The sequence below is a fragment of the Artibeus jamaicensis genome, unplaced genomic scaffold, assembly GCF_021234435.1.
Source record: "Artibeus jamaicensis isolate MK-2021 breed Jamaican fruit bat unplaced genomic scaffold, CSHL_Jam_final contig_76, whole genome shotgun sequence".
NCBI lineage: Eukaryota > Metazoa > Chordata > Mammalia > Chiroptera > Phyllostomidae > Artibeus > Artibeus jamaicensis.
In genome coordinates, this window is record NW_026521954.1 from 23,854,838 (window position 1) to 23,874,972 (window position 20,135).

The following is a 20,135-nucleotide window of genomic DNA, read 5'->3' on the forward strand; positions in this document are numbered from 1 at the left end:
CCGCGTACTACCGACCCCACCCGGCTGACCCGGGCTGACCCCGGCTGTTTTGCGCTCCCGATAAGCACTGCTCGCTTCTCCTCACCTTGTGATGCCCCAGGCAGCCCTCCCACGCCTTCCACGACCCACGCCGGCCGCGCCCAGCCCTTGAGGCCTCAGACTGCAGCCAGCCCTGCCCCGACGCCCGCGCGTCCTCCCGCTGGGTCCTTGGGTGCCAGGACCCGCCCGCTGTCCCCGGCCCCGTTCCCTTCCCTGACGCCCTCGCGTCTTCCTCCTCCCGTCCCAGGGCCCCTCGCCCGGTGTCCCCGGAAGCCCTGGGTAGCGACAGGTGCCTCCCGCCGGCTCCTAGGCTGGGAGCAGCGCGGGGGTCGCCCTGAGCCACCGCGGGAGTGGGCGCGGGGGGCGTGGCTGCGGCCGAGGCGAGCGCCGGGGCTCCACGGGGCGTGCGCTCTCCGGAGCTGTACCCAGGCGTCTGGGTTGCCTGGGTTGTGGACGCAGAGGTCCAGGTGAGCCTGGGAGGGTCCGCGTGCGTGGTTCTGCCTGTCACTTTGTCCTCGTCCCTGCTTATTTCTGTGGTATGTTTTCTCCGTGTGTCTCTGGCCGGCTGCCTTCGAGGCTCGTCGCTTGTCCCTAGATCTGTATGAACAGGGGGAGGGCACGTCTTTTTGTGTCTATGTTTGTCTGCTGTGCCTGTGTGTCTGCTGGGAGACGCCCAGATGCGAACAGGACAAGAGCCACTTCCCAAGAACAGAGATACTCTCCCTCCCTCCTACTAGGGAATGAGGAGCTGCTTCGGGACCTGAGGGGTGGGGTGCCCCGGGTTCTCCCTCAGAGCCCCCCCTTAGCCCCCCTGCCTGCCGGAAGCTGTCCTCCCGAGTCCCCCCCTGAGACGTGGCTAAGGGGAGGGCCTGGGAGGTTTCTGCGAGAGTGTCCTAAGGGGGGCACAGCTGAGGGCGGGTGTGAGCTGCGACGAAGGTGCCGGGGAAGGCGCGCAGGCAGCCTCGTGGGCCGCCACCTGGGCAGCAAGGCCAGGCCCTGCGTGCAGGAGACACCCTCTGCCCTTGGCTTAACACTTTGTTCTGCTGCCCTGAAATCCTCGGTTTTTGAACAGGGGACCCGCGTTTTGATCTTGCAGTGGGTCCAACAAATTACACAGTCAGTGCTGACCACCAGAGGTTCCTGGGTGCGGGGCAGCCTGGGCCCAGGGGGCAGTGCACCAGGGGGCCTGGCCTGGCCCACACTTAACTTTGCACTTCACTTGTTCCTGCGTGGGGTCAGTGTGTCTTCACCTCTCAGTCGTCTGCCAGGCTCTGTTCCAGGCCCTGGACAGTCAGTGGTGAGCTGACACCCTGGCGGAGACACGTGCAGCAGGCCGGCGTCCCCTGGGAAGCTGGGGAGCATCAGTGTGGGGCTCTGTCTGCAGCGCCTCAGGAGCCTGTGGCTCCGGATGAGACGGAGCCAGCAGCCCCTGCGGGGTTGAGCAGGCCCCGCCTGGATGAGATGCTCAGGTGAGTCCCAAGTCTGCCTGGGAGGGTGAGGACTTCCCAGAGGAGGGGGCACCTGCACTTGCTGTCTTTGTAGTGTGGAGCAGGAGCTGGCCAGGTGACATGGGGCAGGGTGGGGCCAGAGGGTGGGAGGTTGTTCTAGAGCAAGGGTGCAGCACGTGCACCGAAATGGGGGTCACGCAGAAGGTGGTGACCAGGGAATGTGTGCATCATCTTGATGTCCCCTGAGCCACACCAGATGGACGCTCAGTAAATACACCAAAGGGTCAGCAAGTGCACAAATGGATGGATGCTGCGTGAATGAGCAAGGAGACCTCACCTCCTCCTGAGACCAGTGGGTGTGCAGGACCCCATGGCACGTCCTGTCCCCCGTGCTCTGGCCCCTCACCCCCCTCGTTTGCATTCCTTGCAGTACACACCTGCGGCCTGCCTCTCCCACCGCGACGAAAGCTCTGTGAGCAGGATGCTGCCAGTTCTGCCCGCGGCTTATCGTCCGGGACACAGAACAGAGGTGACCGGCACATAGTAGGTGTTCAATACATGTGAATGGTGCCCCCCAAAGATGTCAAAGTCCTCACCCCCAGCACTGGTGCACGTGAGGTCATTTGAAAATGAGGTCTTCACGGATGGTCAGGTGGAGGCCATGTGGGTGGGCCGAGACCCAACAGGATTGTGTCCTTTAAAGGGGACATTTGAAGACAGGCGCAGTTGGCAGGAAGGTGATGTGAAGACACTGACAGATGTGGTCTGTGGCCCGAGGGGCACCTGAGACTGACTGGAGTAGGAGCCAGGCCTGAAACAGGGCCCCCCCACGGCCCTCAGAAGGAACCAGCCCGGCCAAAGCCTGACCCTGGACTTCTGGTCTCGATGATCGTGAGACCGCAATTTCTGCAGTTTGAGGCAGCCCCAGGCAACTGCTCCTCCTTCAGTCCTCATCCACCTCCTCATCCCTCTATTACCCACGTCATAATCAATTTTTAACTGTTTTTTTCAATTCTGAGCTCCCTGAAGGCAAGAATAATGTCTGATCATCCTGCTCTCTAGCATCCGGCATTGTCTCCACTCCACTGAGAACTGTGTACTGAACACTGCCCACGTGCCAGGTATGGGGTCAGACCTGGGGACAGGGTGAAGCAGGGTCTGTGCCCAGTGCCACGGGAACCTGGGAGGGAGAGGGAGAGCTTCGTGCCTGCAGACGGTCGCAGGGGCTCCATGAACGCCCAGACTACTGTAATGACCCCTTCCGCATTTGGTCCACTTTGCAGTTTTGTCTTGTTTTTTGTCTCTCATGTGCCCCCAACTAGGGACCTGGCCCACAACCCAGGCATAGGCCTTGACTGGGGATCGAGCCAGCAACCCTTTGGTTTGCAGGTCGACACTCAATCCATTGAGCCACACCAGCTGGGGCCCACTTTGCAGTTTTACGAAGCATGTTCACGTCCGCTGTTTCACAAACCAGCTCATGTCCACGTGGATTTTTAGGGGAAGGCAGTGTCAAGCGGTGGTTACGTGGGTGAGTTCTGAAGCTGGCTGGGAACTTTGATTCCTGCCTTCGTCACTTACCGCTGCGTGGCCCTGGACAAGTCGCTAAACCCCACTGGGCCTCCACGTTGTCAGCTGTAAAATAGACCTCTTAATGGTCACCATTTTAACAAGTGTCTCTGAGGATAAAGTGAGTTCATATATATAGTGCACTTTGGGAAGTTCCTGCCAAATACAATGTACCTAAGACACTGTGTTATTTACTGAGCACCTACTATGTGTCAGACACTGAACTGAACTTACGCACAGGTCACTCACGGCCTGAGCAACTCGGGTGCCAGCCGGGTTGGAAACTTGGTCTTGACGCTTGGGACCATCAGTCAGGGGTGGTCCTGAGAGTACACACCTCCCACCGTCTCTGTGATTCCAAGATTACAACTGACCCTGACTTTAATTATCCATTAATGTTAACAGTGGGTGCTTGTTTAGGAGCAAAGCATTATTGCTTGACACTGTTTTTATTTATTGAAAAGTTATAACACTGGGAAAAGGCCCCCAAGTAACCTGTGTACTGATTACTTAACAGAAATAAGGGCCAGGCACAATCCTGTTTAAACAGATGTATCAAAATGTCTCTTTTTAAGGAACAGGGTCATCTTACCGTCCTAGGTGACCACAGTATCAGCATAAATGGATCTTAACGAACTGTATTAATTAGAAAACCCCATTATTAGATTTCCACCCAAGCAGTGAAACTGCTCTGTGAGAAAAGGCAGAGCAGTAGATGGACAGACATACAGGTGGACGGGTGGACGAATACAGTCTATTCCTCTGCAGGACCTGCCCACAGATAACTGCCCCTTCAAATAGCCTATCCGGACTGGCCGACGGGCACAGGGTTTGTGGGCCTCGCTGCTGGCCCTGGCCTCTGGCCCCACCCCAGTCCCCCCGTGGGTCTGCACTGGCGCTCTGTGACCCTGCTGCCAGGGTCCGCAGCCTCTGCCGTGCACCGGCCCCCCCACATCCCTGGCTGACTCCCGCCTTTAAGTGCAACTCTCCCCACGCCCTCACGCACAGGCGCCGGGCTGGGGCCTGCTGCCGACCGGGCCTGCCTCCTCCTGCTCCCAGTCCCAGGTCTGCTCTCTGTCCCTCTCCACTACCCTTCACTGAGCGGGCACCTACTGTGTGTCAGGCCCTGCGACAGGTGTCTCATCAACATTCTCCCTACTGCCCACCACCCTGCAAGACACACATCGCCCCCACTTCACAGCTGGAGGCACAGGGTGTGACCGGGCCAGACGTGTGGGGACCGAATCGGATCATCTCTGGAAGTCCCTTCACCAGAAGTCCCGTGGGCGGCAGGTGGCTCAGGATGGCCACGAATGTGACCCAACATGAAACTGTCAACTTACTTAACACGTAAGGTTTTTTTGTGATTATGTCGTAATGCATTTAACGTGTGGCCCCAAACAACCTTCCTTCTTCCGGTGTGGTGCAGAGGTGCCAAAAGGTGGGGCACCGCTGCTTTATGGGGAAAAGAATCAACACCAGGTACTTTCTTTGTCACGATGCCAATGGTGTTTGCAGTCCAGGTGAACACATTTGCACACGGAAACGTGAACACTGTCCTCATGGGTCTCTGAAGAGCAGAGTAGCCTGCTGTGAAAAGAGGCCGTATTTCTACAGCTCATTCAAAGCGCTGAAAGCTGAACACAGAATCCACTCCAGAGTCTGTACGTACCAAACCCAGAAGGTTACAAAAATATTTTATTAAATGTTCAGGAAAGATTAGACGTACCTAAAAATCATTAAAAGTTGATGTGTTAGACATGCTAAAACCCACAATTTACACGATGATAAAACCTACAGTGAAGGGAATGCATTAGACACGTTCCGCTGGCCCTCCCGCCAGAGGAAGGCACCGGGAAGCCGGGGCCCAGCGAGCACGGAGGCCGGGTCACAGGCGCAGGCCCGCACCCCACCGTCCTCCACACGGACGGCCACCCCTTCCCCGCGGAGCGACGAGCCATCTACAGTGTCAGGAGCATGTTATGCACCTATAACGAAACTTCACTTAAATTTTTACGCCAGTATTCTCTCCAATGATTCAAACAGATTAGCATCGCAAATCAGTCATTCCTATGCTGAATCTGCAAAGTTCAATAATCACTTGGGTTTAAGAATGCTCAAAAGAAATAATTTACTTTAATTTCAATCACAGTCCGATGAAGTGACCATTTTTCCCAGAAAGCCGCTTACTTCAAGATGCAAAAATACACTGTAGCTTTTCCACGTGTGGGATGCTTTCAGCTAGCTGGATGCTTGATCGTCCACTTTACATTCTCCTGCCCTTGAACCTGAAAGAAAGCGAGCATGTAGGCTCCATGTGAGGTAGCACACACGACATTGTCGGACGCAACATCAGAATGCCTGTGACACCACCTGTCTCTCCACCAACCACACACCCACGGCAGCACCAAGTCCAAAGCCCCCTGACTGTGCAAAGTCAACCTGGAACGAGGACGCACCCCGGGGGGGGTTGGGGAGAAGCAGGAGCAGCGGCCAGGTGAGGGCACGTGCCCGTGGTGACACCTGCCAACAGGGGTGAGGGGTGCACTGAGGGCCCTGGCAGCCCCTCTGCAGGCCCATGTGCAGAGGGGACGCCAAGCACCAGTATGGTCACAGGTGCCCTGGCAGCTCTTCAGCCTGGTGGCACCGGGTGGCATCCTCTTCCTCCCCTGCGGTCACAGGAGCTTCCCTTTAGGGCCCCGAGGGGAGGGCATGCTGGCCGTGAGCCAAAGCGCCGGTTTTCCTTAGCACCCTGGTGGTTTCCTTGGTGTATTAACTGCGACTTTGCCGGACGCAGTTTCCCCGGTAACCAGCCTGTGAGGCGGACCCCTCCACATGCTGCTGCTGGTGCCGTGGAGGCAGAGACCACTCTGTCCTCTGCACCATGTCCCCAAGCACAGAGAGGGAGCACTTTCGACACACACAGTGTGAACAAATGAGTTAAGGGACACTCGGCAAATGGGCCCCGTGCCGGGCAGTGACCCAGGAGGGCCGCGGGACCTGCAAGTTCTGTCACCACCCCGAGGGGAAAGGCTCACACGGCGTCCATCAGACTTTGATGAGGCAGACGGAAGAGGTAGAAAATGACAATATTTTTTGCCCAAAATGGGTAAAATTTCTTATTTTCCCCAAATTCCCAATTCTGAAGAACAATGTAGCCAATATTCCCTTGTATGTAAGCTGACTTCGGTAACGAAGAGAAAGGCCTACTGCGCGGACTCTTTTACATTGGATGGCGCACGCACCCTCCCCACGGGGCCTTCGCGGCGGCGCGCGGCCTCTAAGGAGCAGTCCGCAGTGAGCGCACCAGAGGGAGGGGTCTCAGTCTGCGTGCAGCGGGTGAGCAGCCCGGTGCGAGCGCGCCAGAGGGAAGTCACGGGCAGTCTGCTACTGCCGCGCCACCGGGCACTGTCGTGCAGGCCTTTCTCGAAGGCGGTCAGTGTTAGCAACACCATCCCAGAGACCTTACCTTCGGGAATCAGCCAAGGAGTGAGATCAACATCACAACTCCCATAAACTGGGTAAACAGCAGCAGCGGAGTGAAAAATGACCACACCGGCCATAAGGCGATGTTGAAGCTGAAAGAAAAAGTCAAAAACACACGGCTGACGACTCCTGCTACAATCTATACACATGTGAGGGGCAACCAAAAACCCCCTCAGAACTATCTTCTGCAGGGCTGGCCCCTTGTAGGACAGGCTTCCTCCACTAGGTGAGTGTTCTAGGAACACCCATCTGCATCCACGTACCACCTGGTGGTGTTGTGAGAGGCTGCGTTCAGCTTCAGTGGATTTTTCTGAAGACTCTTTCAGTGCACTTGCCCGTTTCACGATGGGTGATTTACGCACCTGCCCACACTGCCCCAGGGGTTCAGCAGCTTCTGACCAAACTCGGCGTGACCTTCATGCCCCACCTTCCCTATTCATCTGATCTCACCCTGAACAATTTTTTTTTGTTTCCCCAAATGAAAAAGTCCTCAAAGGGACATTTTTTGCCAATGTGGAAGGGGGAAAACAAAAAAATGGCAGAAGCACTAAAAGGCATCAAAACTGACAAGTTCAGAAACTGTTTTTGAGTAGTGAAAAAATATCTCGATAGGTGTACTGCATCAAATGGAGCGCACTTTGAAGGTGACTGAAGTTTAGGCACGTGAGAGTAATTACACACTTTTCTATAAATAAATTCCAGGGTTTTTTTTTTTTTTGGGGGGGGGTCATCCCTCTTTGTATATTCTACTACAGAATCCAGATTTAAAGAACATGTATATTTTTTTCTCAGAGATGTGATTTCGCAAATACTGGAAATATCACAATCTCTTCCAAAAGTACTTGGAACTGGAATCACTGACGGTCTCCCAATGAGGGCTGGCTTCACAGGAACCGGAGTCTCTGAAAGCCGGCGTCTCCAGTGGGACACGGGCTGAAACAGCCACTGCCTGCTCTCACGGCCTCGCACGCAGTCAAATGGTCAGGGCAAAACAATGGTTAGCCCTGGCTGGTGTAGCTCAGTGGATTAAGCACGGGCCTGTGAACCAAAGAATCGCAGTTCGATTCCCAGTCAGGGCACATGCCTGGGTTGCAGGCCAGTTCCCAGCAGGGGACACATGAGAGGCAACCATACATTGATATTTCTCTCCCTCTCTCATTCCCCTCTAAAAATAAATAAATAAATAAAATCTTTTTAAGAAAAGGGTAGTTAAATGCATTTTACAGTTAGAAACAGGATGAAAAAGTGACCACCTATAACTTTCTATTACATTCTCCGCGGAGAAAAGCCCTGTTCCCATCACCAAGGGAAGAATAAAGCACTTCCCGGGCGCGGCTGATCTTTGTGGACTGAACTCAGAAGAGCAGAAGTTAACGAGGAAAAACAATAGCCAGTTAAACACTTCAGACAGTTGCTGATTTTAATATGCAACGTTTTAGCAAGTAGAACCTTAAAATACTTATAATTATACTCCTCTGAAAAATAAAATGACATTTCTGAGGGTGACAGTGGCCTCACAAGAAAATGCAAATTAACACACCTGTCTGCCTACGTCACTGAAGGGTTGATGAAGCCACATCACAATGCACCAGGTCAAACGCCCTTCAACTTCAACTACAGAAAAGTAAGTCATTAAAAAGTAGATTTAAACTGGGCATATGCTTTTTCCAAAATCAAGAACCGAACAGCGACATTAAGTGAGCACTCCCGCACACAGAGTAGTTTTTCTCCCTGCCTGGCAGGGTCATGGGGTGTGTTTCCTTTGTACTTTCTGTGATTAACAGATTTTTCTTCAGTGAGCAAGTACACCTCTATAAACATTTCACCGAGTGCCTATTAACTAACAAAAAAAGGACCCTGATTTTGGCATTTTTACATTATAGAAATAAAAGAATAAAATCAACTGTAAGCCCAACGACAGGAAGCTGGCTGAACAAGTGAAGGGATGTCCATGCGGTGCTAACTACGCAACCACCGAAAACAGTGAGGGCCGCCTGCGTGCCCCAGTATGAAAGAATGTGTGTGTACGTGCGTGTGCGCACGCGCACACACACACACACGCACACGTACAGAACAGAAAAGCACACCTATGCGTAAGAGACATATACTAGGATGTTCCCAGCAGCATCGTTAATAGCACCACCAAACCGGAAACAATCCAAACGCTGTCCGCAGTGGAAAACACACTGGGAGTCAGCTGCAGGCTGGACTGCCAAACAGCCATGAGTAACTGTTACACATAACAACATGGATAAATCCACGTAATTTAACACAGAAAGAGCAAATGTAAAAGAATATGTAAGAATACATTTGTATATGGCTCAAAAACTCAGACCAAACAAAGAGTATTCAAGAGACACCAAAGGAAGCAATGAGCACAGAGGCCAGGGCGCTGTTTCCCTGTGGTGGGATGGGCGGGGCGCTGGCGGCGAGGGGGGAAAGGGACTGTGGGTGGGGACTGTGGGTGCGGGCCTGACTCCCTTTCTAGCCCTGGGGGGTTTACGTCAGTGCCCATTTCATGATTCACTCAGCTGAGCGATTTCATTTTTCCCACTTACTGTGTGTATTACGCTTCACAGTGACAATGATTTAAAAAGCAAGTTGCAGGATATATGGATATAAAGCACTGTTAGCATTTGCGGGGGGGCTTTGGCGCTTTTTGTTTTTATTGTTGTTCAAGTTCACTATTTGTGTTTTAAATAACTAAACATAAAGAAAGGTATTACTGAAAAGGGAACCAGAGACTAGAAATGATAGGGGAACTATTTTCCCGTTACCCCTTTTTTTGCTCAGAAATTTGTACCATGGACATCAGTGCCGGAGCAACAGAGTTTCTGTTCCTGTCTGTCGTGTCCCAGTTAACTCACCAAATCCCCGCTGCGATGAAGGCGGCAGTTGTGAGGGGTATCAGCGCTGGATACTTGGCGTCGTAATCTCCGATCCCACGGTACCACTCCAGGTAGAGAATGCAGAAAAGCGCAATGGACAGGCTGATAAGCAGCAAGGCAGCGCCAACGAGAAACCAGCTGTAGAGACAAAAACGATGCCTGGGTAGATAGCGCTTAGCAAATCAGCAGATACTGTAAGAGTTTTCACTGGCGGCCTAAAACTCTATTTCTGCGAGCGTATCAACTGTAAAAGGAATACAGAGACCCACGGTCCCCATACCAGATCTCAGAAAGTCTCGTCTCCTGGGAGACAGGGTGGGAAGGGATGAGCCTGGGACCCACGGCAGGACAGAAAAGTACAACTTTAAGTACATATGCGCATGTACTTTCATAACTAACTGAGCAAAAGAGACCCATGGTTACGGACACATTTTCTTAAAAAATACAGGAAAGAGAGCAGCTTTCTGTCTGTTTCTGAACTTTTGAGTGTGACGGTGATAACGGGTACCACCAACTCCTCCAGAGGGCGTTTCTCAGAATGCTGAAAATCAGTTTGGAAGGTGGTTAGTTCACGGCGCCTCTCATAAACAATTTCTAAGTGAAACCCTCACATTTTAGAAGATTTCCAATGATCCTCCAAGAAACAACGTCTTCTTTCTCGCTTCTAATTGTACCCGAGACCTGACTTGGTGTGTGTGACCCCATCGACCTCTTCCTTCCGGCCCCTGCTTGTCATGGGAGGAGGCCAGGTTTGGGGAACAAAGTCCTTTTCCCAGTCAGTCCCCCAACTCAACCCAATACCCCCATTTATTGTTTGCTTCTCCACAAGAAAACCGGCATTTCATGTAGAAGACAGAGGGGGCACAGGGGGCTGGAACTGTCCAGTTCACAGGCACTGAGTGGCCTTCCAACAATGTCAAGGTTGCATATTGCTTTAATGACGACACAGTTCTGCACTAGAGAACTGTGGGAGGCCGGATGCAGTGGTAAGGAGCACGATCTTCAAAACCCAAGTCTGAACTCAGCTCTGGCGTGACCAGCTTTGTGACTTGGGGCCAATCAGGGCACTGTGATGTCAGTACTGACAGTACTTACACAAAGAACAGCCGAGACAACAAAATCGTGTTCAGGACAGTGCTTCAAGCCCCAACAAGGATCCCTGTCATGCCACTGACATTCTTTCTCTCCGGGGAAAATACTGCCATGCTCCTTTTTTAGGGGCCTTCAGAGATCTCTTCACACCACGGTTCTCAGTCCCCTCTCCTAGAGCTCCCCAGCTTTATCTTTGCAAAGACCTCCAGTCTCTACTTTCTCCTCCCATGATTTTCAAATGGATTAGGTCCTTCTCTCATATACCACCTTCCCCATCCGACAATGCACCTGTGCTGAAAGGCACAAGAAAGTAACTCCTGTCTCACCCACTCCACTGCACGCCCGGAGCATGCGCTCTCTGACTCACCCAGCTATCACCAGCACCTCCTAGCACTGGGCCTAGCAGACACCAGGTACCTGCTAAGCATCTGAAGACTTCAATGGACAAAATAAACCATGAAAAATAAGACAAGGGTGTTTAACATATGAAGCAGCAAAATTTTCTTACCTACTAGTGTGAAAGTTTTCTTTAATAGTTTTAAAGAAATCAACATAATAGGTCACCACAATGGAGGCCAATATCCAAAATCCAGAATGGATATTAAGTCTTGGAAGAGGTTTCTGCTTTTTCTCAACAGCTGCAGAGGCTCCTGCAAATAAGGGAGATTTCTACTTATCAAATTACCATGAGTTCTTGGGGATAAATTAACCTCTTTTAAGCCAAGTAAAGAAGTTTCCTAGGGCTTTCTAAAAACCAGATTCTCTTCCAGCATAGCATGAATTTTTTCTGTAAAACCACTAATATCAACTTATATTTGCAGAAATAATTACTAGCAGTTCACTATAAAACATGTTCTATATAGTCAACTTTTTTCTTCTCCATAAATTTTGAAATCAAATTTACATATTCAGTCCTTCAGAAAGAATGGCAACATCTGGCAGTGTAAGAATTTTAACATTGTTTCAGGTTTCATTTAGGAAAGTAATCAGTCCTATTAAGGCAAATGCAAAAGGCAAATATGTTGGAGCACAAAACGAAACTGTGATTTTCCAAAAATACTACTCGTAACTATTTATTTTAAACAAACACAGCCTGTTAAGTGGAAAGGGCAGAATTGGAAAGGGCACGCTGGATCTAGTCCTGGGACACAATATGAAAGAACCTGCAGCCCGAGCTGGGTCAAGTTCCCCAGGTGACTGACATGCCCCTGGTATACATTGGAGGCTCTCAACCTTTCCGATTCCTAAGAAACTTGTTCCTAATACAAATTCCCGGAGATAATACCCTCAAAAATTATGACCCAGCATGCCTGGTCATGTTTTCTGTTTTAGGAGGTATTAAATGCAAATGGTTTACAACATACAGGGCAAAAAGGTGTAAAATGAAATCCACCTCTCCCAGTTCCCCAGCCCAGAAGCAACCCCCAGTATCCCCTTCTGGATTCTTCTACACTCTCCGCATCTACAGGAAAACACACACCGCACGGCATCCCGTCTGTACTCAAAGGGTGGCATACCACCACCGTTCTGTGCCGCCCTCTGAAAATCACCCAAGTTGGCAGACCAAAGTCTGCCTGCAAGTCCTCAGGCAGCTGTCTGCTATTACAAGCAATGCTGAGGTGTGACAGTTGGCTCACACGTCCTGGGCTACCCGTACAAGTACGTCTGGTCGATTCTTAGAAACAGAACCAGTGAGTGTTTTCAATGGTGTTAGATCATCATTCCTGGGAATCCTAAAGCGCTACCTGGGATGAAGATGCGCGGGGCTACGTGATCTCTAAGGATCTTTTATGACACGAAATAGCCTCCTTGCAAACTACTGGTAAGCCTTGAGAAACGAAACCCAGCCCCTCCTGACCCGGCAGGGCTGCGAGAAACCCGCAAAGCCGGCCGTTTCCGGGTGCCTCGGCCCGGAAACCACGGCGCGCTTCCGGGAGCGCCCGGAAGAGCGCCTCACCCTGCCTGGCGTTGCCTTCGCCGTCCAGCGACGCCTCGGCGTCGGGCGAAAATAGGTATCGTCTCCGCAGCTGCTCCCGGGCCCGGAGAGCGTCCATCTTGGGGGCCCTAAGAAGCGTGACGGAAGTGACGTGAACCCACCGGAACTTCCGGTACCGACTTCCGGATGGTCGGGTTTCTTTCTGTGAGTACTGGAGACGGTATTGCCTCTAAGGTTTTAGTTGGTGAGAGTCTAGAGCAGAGTTGGCTTCACAATCAGCGCCCTCAGATCCGCTAAATGATTTGAGTTTTCAAATGATGATCCTCTCACGGCCGAAAATATCCCATTTTTCCGGAGGACCGATATTACGGACGCCGCCTGCTTTGCCGTGCTCTCTGCTTCCGCAGGTGCCCGAAGCTGCGAAGTACCCTCCTCGTGCAGGCCTCGACTCTCAGACCCCAACTTCTTTCTCACTTCTCTCCAGCAAGACCTCGGAGGAGGAAAGGACCCTGGGCACCAGCTGTTGAGCCTCAGGCCTGGCATTGGATGGACTCGGGCAAGAAATAAACCTCTCTGGGTCTCTTTCCTCTTCTGCACCCCGGGGATTATACCTACCTCCTAGATTTGTTGTGGGGTTTAAGTGCGAAGCATCTGTGTATTGTTCATGTTAACACCGTTTTCCCAACTTTTGAGAAATTCCACCAGCTAGGAATGTGCGACCTAAATTTATACTTTCCCAGAAAACTGCCATCTCCCATCACTCATGCTCATAAATCGAAAAACACTGTGTCACTAATTGACAAGGTTTTCTGTATCAAGAATCCTATTACATTCCCACTGTGTTTTGTGTTGAGTGTGCTTAACCATTCAGATGTTTACTGAGCACCAACTGTTTGCTTGGAACTGTTAGGCACCGTGCTAGACAATGGAGAGAAAGATGAATAAGACGTGTTGTTACACTTGAGGAGCTCCTGGACCAAAGAGGGGCTCAGAGCTGCACTACAATATGTTGAAGTATTTATAAATGTATGGAAGCATTTTCTTATGTCAACAGACATTCCCTGAACAGCTGCATCTGCTAAAATGCTGAGGAGAGAGATAAGTTACAATCTTGTAGAGGAGACGATTTCAGTACAATGTGTGGAAACACTGTATATAGGGTTATTCCAGCACAGAATAAAGGCCGGTGCATTCTGCTGGGAGGTGTGGGGAGCAGGGACAGTGGCTTGAAGTGTGTCAGATACAGGAGTGGATAACCCAGAAAGCTACCCAGGAAGTAAAATTTGACTTACTCAGTTGGCACTCCTTAGATCTTCTATGTCATGGGTATTTGCGGAAGAAATAGTAAGAATGTCAAGTGTCTACTGGTTGGATCATATGGCCTTTTTACACAATACCTTCTTTCTTGTTTTTTTTCTTTTTGGACTCCTAAAGAACCACGTTCATCTCTTCAAAGCCATCTGGGGTCTGTGCCCTCCTTTCTTCTCTCTCTTGTATAGGATTAGAAGCCTTGTTAGCAGGAAATGAATTCCTTCTATTAAATACAGTCTTCTGTTGATTGTCTCAACAGAAGACAATCAACAGAAGACTGTATTTTTGCAAGGAGGTCCTTGCAAAGGTCAGTGCTGGGTCTCCCTTGTAACTGAATATTCCCAGAGCACTGCAGCAGTCCTGGGGTTTCCACATGTAGTATGTTCAAGTCAGATCCGGTTTCCCCTTTGGTGGCTTCAGAGCCCTTTGTCTTTGGATCTGGAAACCATCCAGCATTTTTTCCCCTGATATATTAAAGGGCACTACTTGAACACCATACTGATGATACTTAAAAGCAGGCTGGGAAAAATCCAGTCTCTAATGACTACATCTTCAAGTTCTTAAATGTGTGCTCTGTGCGCCTTGATGACAGATACATGATAGCAGGGTGCTGGCAACCAAGACATTCTCATCTGCAGTGTAGATTACTTGGCAGTGGAGTGGGTGGGGAGGATGGACTGGACTGTGACCTTGGCTGGCCTCCCCTTAGCAGCATGGTTAAATCTAAGGCATTTTTAGACTATTCAGTGTGGCTCCATCACTGTGGGGTCTTGGACAAGTTATTTCATTGTGCTAAGTATCCATTTCTTCATCTATGACACAGCAGGTACCAGAGTGAAAAATAAATGTATCCTAGTTGCTTAGCATAATGCCTGGCACACGGCATGTGTTCAAGCAGTGCTGTTGCTACTCACTACTACTTAATGGGGCTTGCCAGGCCTTCCAGGTCCGGCTCCTGCTCACCTCTCAATCAGGTATTCCCTTCTCCTCGGGCTCCAGCTACTTTGCTGGGGTTTTCCTTTGCCACTTTTCTCCTTAGTTGACAGGGGCAACCACCATGTCTCGGTAGCTCCCCAGTGCCTTGCAAACACCTGGCACCTAACAGGAGCTCCTCTGTTTTGCATTGTGGCCCTGGATCCCACAAGGCCTTAACTGGCCTTCAGGGTGGCCACACATGTGTGTCTGCCCAGCATCCCTTCCTCTGAGAAACTGCTTCTCCTGCTTTCTTCAGTTGCCCGCAGAGTTCTCAGAAGGCTGGGAGAGGGCTCTGGGCCCCACCCAGATAAGTCAGCCCCCAGGACTGGTGAGCCGTTGGTGTGGTGTGAGGTCCTTGTGGGCTTGGGGCTACCACCATGGAGACAGGGAGGGAGCCCACTAGGAAGGAAGCTTTGGAATGCAAGCCAAGCCAAGAGGTCTCAGTAGCATCATCTCAAGTCCCGAATCCAGCCAAGCTCTAGTTCACTTAGGTGAGGATGTGAGCTTAGGAGCCGGCTGCCTGGTGACTGTCCCAGTGGTCTGTCATTATTGGCCCTTTCAACCTTGGGAAGGCCACCTATCCCCTCCTTTGCCTTAGGTTCCTCACTTGCAAAGTGGGGTTAAGAATATCAAAATATATTAACACATGCAAAGTGCTGATAACAAGCATGGCCCAGAGAAAGCTCTCATCACCTCACCTGTGGTCACTCTCCGTTGTTGAGACGGCACAGATTTTTCAGCCAAAATATAAAAAGGTCATTTAAAAAAAAAATCAGTGCCAACTTGACTTGTTTTCTGTTACCTGCAACCCTGGGGCCAGACCAAGGCAGGCAGCCCTGCCTTCCACAGAGGAAGCGCCCCACAGAAGGTGACCACGGGCGAGCCAGGAGGGCAGGGTTTCTGCAGCTCACAGTGAGGCTCTGTGGCCAACAGTGGCCTCCCCTTCCAAGCAAGGTCTGACCTCCCAACTCTGACAAACGTGTCTTTACCCAGCGATTCCAATTGAAACCACCAAACAGGCAGCTTAATCACATGTAACAGAGGGAAGGAATGACAGTTTCCCTGGATCCCAAAGCAAAAAACAAGCTCACCCGGCCTCCGGATGAGAGGCCTCCTCACTGCAAAGAAGCTGCTCTTTTCTCCAGTGCGTCCAGTGCTTCTCAGGAGCCTGTCTGCACTGCTTCGTAACCATGACCGAAGGGCGGTCCATGCCCACGTGATGGAAGTTGAGGATCTAATGATAAGTGAGCTGAGCAAGACCTTGAGTTCCTTTAACTGTGAAAAGGACAGTGGCAGAGTGTCTAAGAAGATGCCTTTTGTTGAGCTGGGGGAAGGGGCTACTCTGATTTAGTCTTAGCATCACTCAGGACTGAGATGTGTTGTGAAAACCTGGAGACGCCGTTTTCCAATGTTGTATAACCCAGGGCTAAGCCCCAGGGATTTTACCTGACAGCATCAAAAAACACAACTACCTTGAGAAGACAGAAACAGGGATGGAAATTTGAGAAATACTCGATTGCAGTGCATTTGGGGGCAAAATAAACTCCATCTTTCCTCATACACAGAGAGGGCAGCAGCGTAAACAGGAAAGCACTCCGGGAAGCATCCCTGTGGCTGTATCCATCAAAGCCGAAATACCCCGGATGACTGGGCAACCCAGCCTCAGGTCTGCACTCAGCAGAAATGGGAAATCCAGGCACCCTGAACAGTCCAGCACCTCACCAGCAGCAGAGGGAATAACTACCGTACGTACAAAGACAGCACCAAAGCACATGGCTGAATCCCAGGGAGTGTCGAGAGAGAAGCCAGACGCAAAAGGGTCTATGTACACCATGACTCCGTGTACATACAGTTCAAAGCAGGCTACACCGAGTAAGATTGTTTCCCTTGGGCTATAAACAGTCCATTTCCTTGATTTGGCACAGCTGTGTGCATTTTCTGAGTTGTCTGTCTAGGTTTTTAGACATTTCTGTATGTTTACAACAGAAAGTTTATATTAAAAAAGTGAACTAACTGTATCTGTGTCCTGCAAAATGGTTACATGTTGACTGAACCAGAGTGTCACCTTGTGGTCACACTGCCTGCCCAGTTTGGTCATATGGGTCTTCTCGGGGCAGCCCAGGCGCTTGGAGAGCCGCGTGTCAGACGCGACGAGGGGCCCGGAGGGCGGGCCTCTCCCTGGAGCCAGCGCCTCGGTGGCAAACGCTGTGGCCTGTGCACATCCGGGCACATGAGGAGGGCTGTTCTCAGACACCTCCTGTGTGCCACATGGCCTGCGTACGTCATTTTAACTTCATTCTATCTTAGGAAGTCAGCGTGACAGACCAAACCCCGAGATTCAGGGAGGCTACATCACCTGCTGGAGAGAGAGGCCCTGGGCTAAGCAGATGCGAAGTCAGACTCTACCTCCGGCTTCATCATTGTGGTGCGTGGAGCCCCATTCAGAGCCCGTCACCTCCCAATGCCTCCCACATGGGTGGGGCGAAAACTCGCAGATGAGGGTGGGCGGAATGGCAGGTGGAAGAATAAGATGCCCCGATATAGCAAGGAGGCAGAAAATACCTTTCAAGAATGAATCCAGAGGGCCTTTGACCCAACGCCCTCCGTGCCCAGCCCAGGCGGAACAGCTGGCTCCCTCTCCAGGGACACGCTGCAACCATTTACCTCCATGGCGTCTCACTGGGCTCGCCTCGGGGTGGTCTGAGTCCCCCTCTCTGAACTCGGCACAGAGCCCAGGCCGGGGCGAGTACTCGGGAATGATCTCTTCCGTCCCTGTGACATGGTACAGTCTCAAGGACAGGAAGGTACAATGGAGGAATTGCAGGCGTCGAGGGTACTGGAGGATTCAGGGCCCAATACATGTTTGTGAAGAAGAGCAAAAGCTGATGCACATGAGACAGCATCCCAACAGAATCTCTTTAACTGTGACACCTCCCCACCCACCTCTGAGCAGGGATTCCTCTCCTGAATCGGCAGGGGACAGCCTTCTCACGTGCACCTTCTGCCCAAAGCCAGCTTACTGGACCGAGGACAAAGATTAACTACAGAACCGACCTCCCACCCAAGTATGAGTAGGAATCAATACGAAGTGAGAAACCCAATACGCTCTCCTTGGCTCACCCAGTGGGAAAGGGGAAAAGGCACTTAGAAGGCTGGTGTTCGCCATTCCGTGAAAGGAAGGAGGGATAAGGTGGAATGCGTGCTGAGCCCCAGGAAGCACGAGGCCCTGGCGAATGTGTGGAACACGCCGTTTGTCTTGTCTGTGAGGAGTGCACCGATCCATCTCGTTTCTCCCCACGAGGGGCGGAGTGCCCTGGTGTCAGCGTCCTGTACCCACGTGAAAGGCGCGCATGCAACTGTCCGCAGTGTGCTGGGGTCCGGGCTCAGCACCGAGACGCGCCAACGCGAAGCCAGGAGGGTCTGTCCTCCACAGTGGGACGAAGTCAGGAGCTCCCACTAACAGAATACTGAGAACGTGTTACCCAGAATACAACAGTCTATAAAGACTGCTGCTTCCTCCCCTGCCCGATTCCTATAAATCTGTTTTGGAAAAGAGGTAATTACAGGCTAGTGAGATTATCCAAGTAAATTGTTTTAATAGGACCTGGTCCGTTTTAAGTTTTCACTTTCATAGAGAAATGTTTAGAAGGATGAGAGCTTTTGAAAGATACTAATAAAAATCTACAAAACGCTATTCACCTTGACTTTATTAGCTCTTACTCATAACCACACAATGAGGTGGTTTGTGGACAGAACGAGGAGCAGGGCCCTTAAAAGCCTCTCTCCTCGGAAAGGCCCTCTTCCTTCACCTCCAGAGCAAGCCACTGGTCGTGCCCAAGGCAGAGGGAAGCTGGCAAATGGGTGACTTTGCAATTTTTAGTCTTTCTCCACACGAATGCCCCTCTGTCATCGGGAGCTGCGTTCTTGGACTTTTGCCATCAGCCCGCGCCTGGCCGTCACAGCTGGTCAGAGGGAAGGTGGCCCGGGGCTCACTCCTGCCTGGCCTCCCCATTCTGAGCCCCGGTTGCCTCATCAGACTGTAAAATGCAGGGCGCACCTGACATTAAGGAGGGCCCCAGCCTCTGACGGTCACGCATCTTCACTGCTTGGAAGTGGACGTGCAGCCCGTCTTCCCCCGGTCCTGCCTGTGAGCAGCATCACGGGAAATGGCCAGGGCATGGTGACAAATGCCAGGGATGCCAGAAAGGTGGCAGGTAAGAAAACCAGGGCAGGTGTCAAATGTGTCCCTGGCAGGTCTGGGGACACCCAAGTGCCAGACCCACCGGACCTGCGCGGGGAGAGGCAGAACATGGAAGAATTCCATCTCACATTCACCTTAGACGAAGACGGAGCGGTAAGGCCTGCCTCAAGCACCACCGGAGCAGTTTCCAAATCCCTGGAGCTCCAACGCTGCGTCCGGGTCCGTGCCAGGCGGGCGGCTGCCAAAGCCCAAGGGCAGTCCCCGTGCCGGACGGGGTGGCTGTGGGTCCTGCTGTGCTGCCAGAGCGCCTGGGCTCCTCCTGCCCTCATTTGCCACTTCCAACAAAGAGACCCTTCGGCACCTGCCCATCAGAACCGCCCCCTAGCCTGGCTTCCTCTTCCTGGGAGGGAACCAAGAGGCCGCCTCCCCCAGCCCCAAGCGCAGACGCTCCGCTAACTTTCCTGAACAGCCAACCCCGTTTCTGCCCTGTGCTGCTGGCAAGTTGTAAGCCTTGAGAACCTTGGGTGATGACTGTCAGGGGTGACAGAAATGAGGACCTCTCAGTTTATGTTTTAATTCTGTCAGATTTTGCCTTCCAGCATAACGGTAAAACTGACAAAAAATCCAATCAGCACAAATCTTGAAAAGATGTTATGGTGTTGTACGTCAATGTGACTCTTAGGGAGTGGCCCTGCACAGGGGCAGAGGGGCACAGAGTGGCCCTGCACCCCCACTGTGCGCAGGGGCAGAGGAGCACAAGAGCAGAAGCACCTCCCGACTGGCCTCTGGAGTCACAGTGGGCTCTGCTTTCGCCCCTGACTACACGCTCTGGGTCAGGGTTCACTTCCCCATTTTCCAGAATGTCCCAGGCTCTCAGACACTCTTACTGAAGACAGTAACCATAGTGAAAGTGACCACTGAATGCGTCTCCACTAGGTTTTAGGGACAGTGCTGTGTACTCTACACAAATGAGCGCGTTCACTCACCCCTCGAGAGGGACCTTTATCACCGTCCAGGTAAAAGGAGTGAGCTTCAAGGAGGCCGTCAAGGGACCAGGCCAGGGCCTGACTGCAGGCCTGACTCAGAGGCCTCGGTCCTCACTCACCAGCGGCACATCCCAAATCAGCACAGTGCCACTGAAGCCCACCCACCACTCCCCAGCGGCACGTCCCAAATCAGAACCGACCACA

General features: G+C 51.8%; 1 protein-coding gene across 1 annotated transcript; it reads right to left on the minus strand.

Moving 5' to 3' along the window:
- Positions 1-4,725: 4,725 nt before the first annotated feature.
- TMEM128 (transmembrane protein 128) lies at positions 4,726-12,590 on the minus strand. The gene is made up of 5 exons (XM_037126947.2): positions 12,480-12,590; positions 11,031-11,172; positions 9,410-9,568; positions 6,526-6,634; positions 4,726-5,344 (listed from the first exon to the last, which is right to left on the minus strand). The coding sequence occupies exons 1-4, from the start codon at positions 12,574-12,576 to the stop codon at positions 6,535-6,537; spliced, it is 498 nt and encodes a 165-aa protein (XP_036982842.2). The 5' UTR covers positions 12,577-12,590; the 3' UTR covers positions 4,726-5,344; positions 6,526-6,534.
- Positions 12,591-20,135: the final 7,545 nt, after the last annotated feature.